Below are 5408 nucleotides of genomic sequence, written 5' to 3'. Positions count from 1 at the left end.
ACCCCTCCCAATTTAAAAAAGTGAGACAAAATGAACCTTCTTATTTGAACCTTTACTCCACATAGGGAGGGAGCCCAAAAGACCCAACAAATCTCTCCCTCACAATTTTGTGGAGGTGATCGTCAAACCGACGATCTCACAACAAGCTTCAAACTTCATTGCATCCAAACATTTTTTCTTTTCTTCACTTTCCATGGCCTCTCTAAAGCACTCAAGTCCTCCATCGTCTGTTAGGATCACATACTCATTAGTAGAATACCTCCTAGAAGGTTGTCTCTCCCTGTTGGACCTCCTGAGTTGAACTTGAGGTGGTTTGGTAGCATCACCAATATTTTCATCCTGTGACCTTCAAACTTGCAAGAACATGTAAGGAGCACCAATAAAATATAGAGTGTAAAATAGAAATGAAGAGCGCACAAGAAATATATTTGTTCAACGTGAAAAACTCTTCACTAAAAGCCTTGCAATGGATGACCTCAAAAGATTTTTCTCACATCCTTTTTGAAATGGATTGTAAAGAGGTAGTACATAAAGTTAATACTATAGATATAGATAGTATTTTTTTTATAAAATTATCTTTTATAGAAATCAGTTTTTTTAAATGTAATTATGTTATAATATTTTATAGGATTTAATTCCTCTAATGTAATTTTTTATATTATAAAATTAATTTATGTAATGTAAATTAGTAATGTATTAAAACATTACTCTACAAAAACTAGTTTTCATGATATCTAAGAAAAGGGGTGTGAAGATGAGAGAAAGAAACAAAAAAATGTGAAGGTATGACAGAAAAATAAATAAGATAATAATAGTAATTCCTAAGTTTTATATTTCGATTGTTATAATATATTTTAAATTAAATTTATATATTATATTAAAAGTTTGTGTTTTTAGGTTTCTGAGTTGATTGTTATAATGCATTTTAAATTAAATTTATATATTATATTTAAGATTTGAATATATTTTTATTTATAAATATGTCATTTTTATATTTTTAATCTAAATATTTTTATTTTTAATCTCTATGTCATGATGTAACATTATTAATAAATTTTATCATGTGACATTTTTATTGACATATAATCTTAATGATTTTATCATAATATTTTTTATTAATTTGTTTTCACACAAATATTATTATTAATATTTTTATGATTAACCTTATCAATAAGGACCAAATATGAATTAATTATAAAGATTAAGCATTCATAGATTTTTTTTAAAAAGCATTCAATTATATTAATTAAAATCATATTTAAATCTATTTAAAATAATGTATGTGATTAAAATTATATTTAAATCTATTTAGAATAATGTATGTGAAAAATGATAAAAAAGAATAATATAAATGAAACAACTTTTTTAATTTGAATCCTCTTACCTTCTTCATCTCTTTCCTCAATAAAACCTTTGGTTTAAGTTCATTTTTTCTTTAAAATCACTTTTTTTAAAATTAAGCAAGCAAGCAATCTTTTTATTTTCTTAGTTGTTTAAATTGCTTAAAAGAATAGTTTTCACTTTTTTAAGAAGCAAATTTAAGTTTTTTTTTTTTAAAAAAAATGGTCCATCATGTTATCAATCTCCCTTTCCCATTTTCCCATAATTTCATATCAGAACCCATCATGTTCAATCTGGAAAAAGTATCATCTTTATTTTTTTCCGTGAATTAATTATCATCTTTCTTTAGATATCGAAAACCACATCACCTTAACCAGCTTATGCAAGCAATTTTATCATACAAGATAAGAGTGCACCGAAGTCTACCCCCTAAAGAATGTTTTTATTGAGACAGTCAGTTCAAAATTTTGTGATTCCCATAGTTCATAGGGATCAGGCACAAGATCGAAATATTTATAGAACAAGAACAGTTAACATACGTGACATTTTATAAAAGAATCAATGTACTACTACACTAGTACATGAGATGAGATAGCACTGGCAATGAAACATAAACCGTGGTCAGCTTCCCCCATCATCATAATATTTCTACTACTACACAGTCTATGTTTTAGCAATGCCAGGCTGAAGCTGATATCAAATTTCTGTCCTTCCACCCTAACAACATGGCTCCATCCTTCTCCACCAGTGTATAGTGTTCTGAATAGCACCTCAGAAGGCTTCTTATCACAGAATTCACATAAGAACTCAAAGGACATTGCTGGAAGCCGGCCATCTTTAACCTTGACTTCCACTTGCCGAACAGTTCATGTCTCTCAACCCTTTCCTTGCCTTCACAAGCAATGATATTGACAATATCCCTGGCCAGACAATGTTGCTCCACATTAATCCTCTCCTTGCTGTCTCTTGGGAGGGTGACATCAATGGACTCAAAGATTGCCAAGTAGTAATCCAAGGTTTCAATGAACCTGTTGAAGAAAGGGGTTGTGTTTGTGTTTGATTCCTGCTCCACCAATGTGGTCACCTTGGGAGAAAGTGACCTTACCAATCTCAAAAGTCCATCCCTTGGGTTGCTCACATGAACACTCTCATCAGCTGTGTGATGGAGTTGCAAGGGGAAGTTCACAGCCAAGGCCTCTCCTGGCCTGATATCAAGCATTTCCCTTGTCACATCTGGAGCAAAAACTGGCACCCCATGAAACTCAACTGGGATGCCAAATTTCTCAGACATCAAGGCCAACCTTTTGCCAACAACTTCTGGTCCGTCGCCACGAGCATATTTGGAAACAGGATCATCAATCCCTGTGATCCGCACATGGGGAGCACCGCCAGGTCTTGCGGCAAGCGCTTGAAGAAGAGTCATCCATTGAGTTCCCTGAGCAATTTGGAAGTCTATGATGTGTATGCGATCCTCGTTTCTGCACGCTTCCGCGATGGCTCCATTGGCAGCCATGTAACCAAATTTTAAGTAGGGGCAGATTTCGAACAGCAGTTGCATGTAAGTGAGCAATTCATCACCCTCAGGCTCTTTGCACCTAAGGGCATGATAGATGCTATTCCCCGATGCTTGCGTCCTTGCAACAAGCCCTTCTACCATGTAAGCACCAAGCCGCTGGATTGGCTCCCCATTGATGGACACAGCATCTTTAGCCCTTCCTACCAATTGATCAAAATCATTCATGTTGTTTTCAGACAGGGCTTTGGCACATGCAATCAGCAATTGCTTCAAATTGTTTGGTGGGAAAGCTTCCAGTGTTGCTTCTTCTTCCATCAACTTTTGCCGTTTCTCTACATGCACAACTTCACTTGACTGCCTATTGCCGGTAGCATATGATGGCTGAGCTTGAGTATTATGTTGTGACACATGGTTCTCATTGTTCCAGGACCTGTGTCTCTCGGCCAATGTATTCGGTGTGGTAACTTGATCGTCATCCGGGGCCATCAAAGCAGTTTCTAGCTCCAGCAAAGCATGTTGGATTTTCTGATTAGAACTCGCATTCTGTAGAAGAGAGTTCCGATCAGAATATAATGGGAAACTGTCCAAAGTGGAGATTGATCTATTATACATATAATGGTTGGTTTCCAGTGAAGAGCTGACACCAGAGAGGATTTCTCCTGGGCTGTATTGCTCCTGGCCGTCACTCAATGCTGAAAGAGTATCAGAATCAAAATAAGTGGAAAAGGGTGAATTAGGTGAGTTTCCTGTGTCATATTTCAAGGATCTAAGTAGACTGTTGGGTAGCGATGGAACAGTGGGAAAAGAAGACATGTAAGGTAATCCTGCACTAGTAACACCACCGAAACTGAAGAGCTGTTGTGAATCCATACTAAGATGATGGCATCAGCTGATCTATGTGAACAAGTGATTTAATAATTTGACTGGCAAATCAGAAAAGCACCAGCCTCCGCAAACTTAATGTTTTAGTTCAGACTTGAACCGCAACAATTTCAATAAAAGTATATATAACTCTGCAATGACAACATAGACAAGCACAAATGAGTATTTTCATAATAACACAATCACAAGTTCAGGATGCCAGTCATCTAGCGCAACTGCAATTTGGAGAGAAGATAAACACATACACACACACTAGAAATAAAGAAATTGACCAAACACAGGAAAATTCAAGCTAATGAATTTTGAAAAAATTGAATTCATAGCTCTTTTATCCTCACTATGCCGTGCAGAGCATAAATCTTGCATAACTGATTGAGCAGGAAGAAGGAGGCAATCAATAACTTATAGCATAGAAATCATACTAATGAATTTGAAGCTTAGAATTAATTTGATGGTAGGTTGAGGTAATCAAAATTATGCCTGGAATGCCTAAGTAGGATGTCTTTGTGTTCTCAAATGTACAGATTGGATAAAGAAAAATGTTCACACACAAAGAGATAACACTCAAAAACACAAACAAGATGTTTAAGCTTATTGGTATTTAACATGGTATAAACACCTAAAGCATATAAGGGAACAGTTTCAACAACCCTCCCATATGATTTCAGAATTTCTGAAAACTTTGCATCTTAAGATGTAAAACAGCAAGTGAAAATTCTCAAATATAATTGCATGAAAATAAAAATAATCTCTATCGGTTCTTTTATAATTGCTCCCAGTTCCGTTGGCCGGTAGGTAGATTCCAATCGGATAGAGCATATGAAATGTTTTCTACCTACGAAAGCCAAAAAATTGTTCCAAACCCAGGAATCACTCTACTAATTCAAACCCCACAAATCAGCCACATCACATCCAAACCAAACTATTATGAAATAAAAAAAAATAGTTCAATCAAATATCAATGATATTATAGTAAAAAAAAAAATCCATGATGTAATAATCTGTCTATTAAAAAAAAAGTAATCCAATTGAAGAAGAAAAAGAAAGACGCTGAAATCATGACCGAAACAACAAAAGCTGACATTGAAAATTAACACAACCACGAAATAATTTGTTTCTTAAAAAAAAAAAAGACAGAGAAAACAGATACAGAGACATATCACATATGTTTGATTCAGACAACCACCGACGTTGTATTGGTTTGGAACATCAAGAAGGCTAAGAAAGAGTATTCATTTTCAGTTAAAGTTGTAAAAGAAAAACTACCTTAGAAAAATGAACCAAATTCAGCGCCCAGAGTTTGAAACTCGAAAGCTTGAGAGTGTTGGATATTAATTTGTGCAGCTTCGATATTGTTGTTGTTTTAATTGACGATTGTGTTTGTGTTTGTTGTGTCAGAGTGTTTTTGGGGTTTGGATGAAGTTGAGGAAGGGGTTGTGTCTGAATGTTATATATAGAGAAGTGTTTGGGTTATCGGATAACAACGGTGACGGTAACAGTAACGGTAAATGGTAGCACTGCGTAATTACGGCGCGTATTTTAATCGTAGCCGACCACACGTTAGGGAATTACCCGAGAACATTCATCGCTTTTTCTACTCTCACCTCCTACGCGGGTCGCGCGTGCTTCCACTCTCTTTGCTCAAGCCTGAAATAACAATTTTTTTAAA

At 35.1% G+C, this 5408-nt stretch overlaps 1 protein-coding gene across 2 annotated transcripts; it reads right to left on the bottom strand.

The window, feature by feature from the left end:
- Positions 1-1871: 1871 nt before the first annotated feature.
- On the bottom strand, positions 1872-5166 carry LOC100817877 (chitin-inducible gibberellin-responsive protein 1). 2 transcript variants are annotated; one of them, XM_041007619.1, is made up of 2 exons: positions 5006-5166; positions 1872-3870 (listed from the first exon to the last, which is right to left on the bottom strand). In XM_041007619.1, exon 2 carries the CDS (start codon positions 3725-3727, stop codon positions 2012-2014), a length of 1716 nt encoding a protein of 571 aa, XP_040863553.1. In that variant the 5' UTR covers positions 3728-3870; positions 5006-5166; the 3' UTR covers positions 1872-2011. The 2 variants fall into 2 exon arrangements, with proteins under 2 accessions (XP_040863553.1, XP_040863554.1); XM_041007620.1 differs by having other exon boundaries at positions 1872-3549; positions 5006-5163.
- Between the last annotated feature and the right edge of the window lie 242 nt (positions 5167-5408).

This window comes from Glycine max, chromosome 12, assembly GCF_000004515.6.
Source record: "Glycine max cultivar Williams 82 chromosome 12, Glycine_max_v4.0, whole genome shotgun sequence".
Taxonomy (NCBI): domain Eukaryota; kingdom Viridiplantae; phylum Streptophyta; class Magnoliopsida; order Fabales; family Fabaceae; genus Glycine; species Glycine max.
Note: the sequence above shows the minus strand (reverse complement) of the source record. Positions and strands in the feature narration are given on the sequence as shown.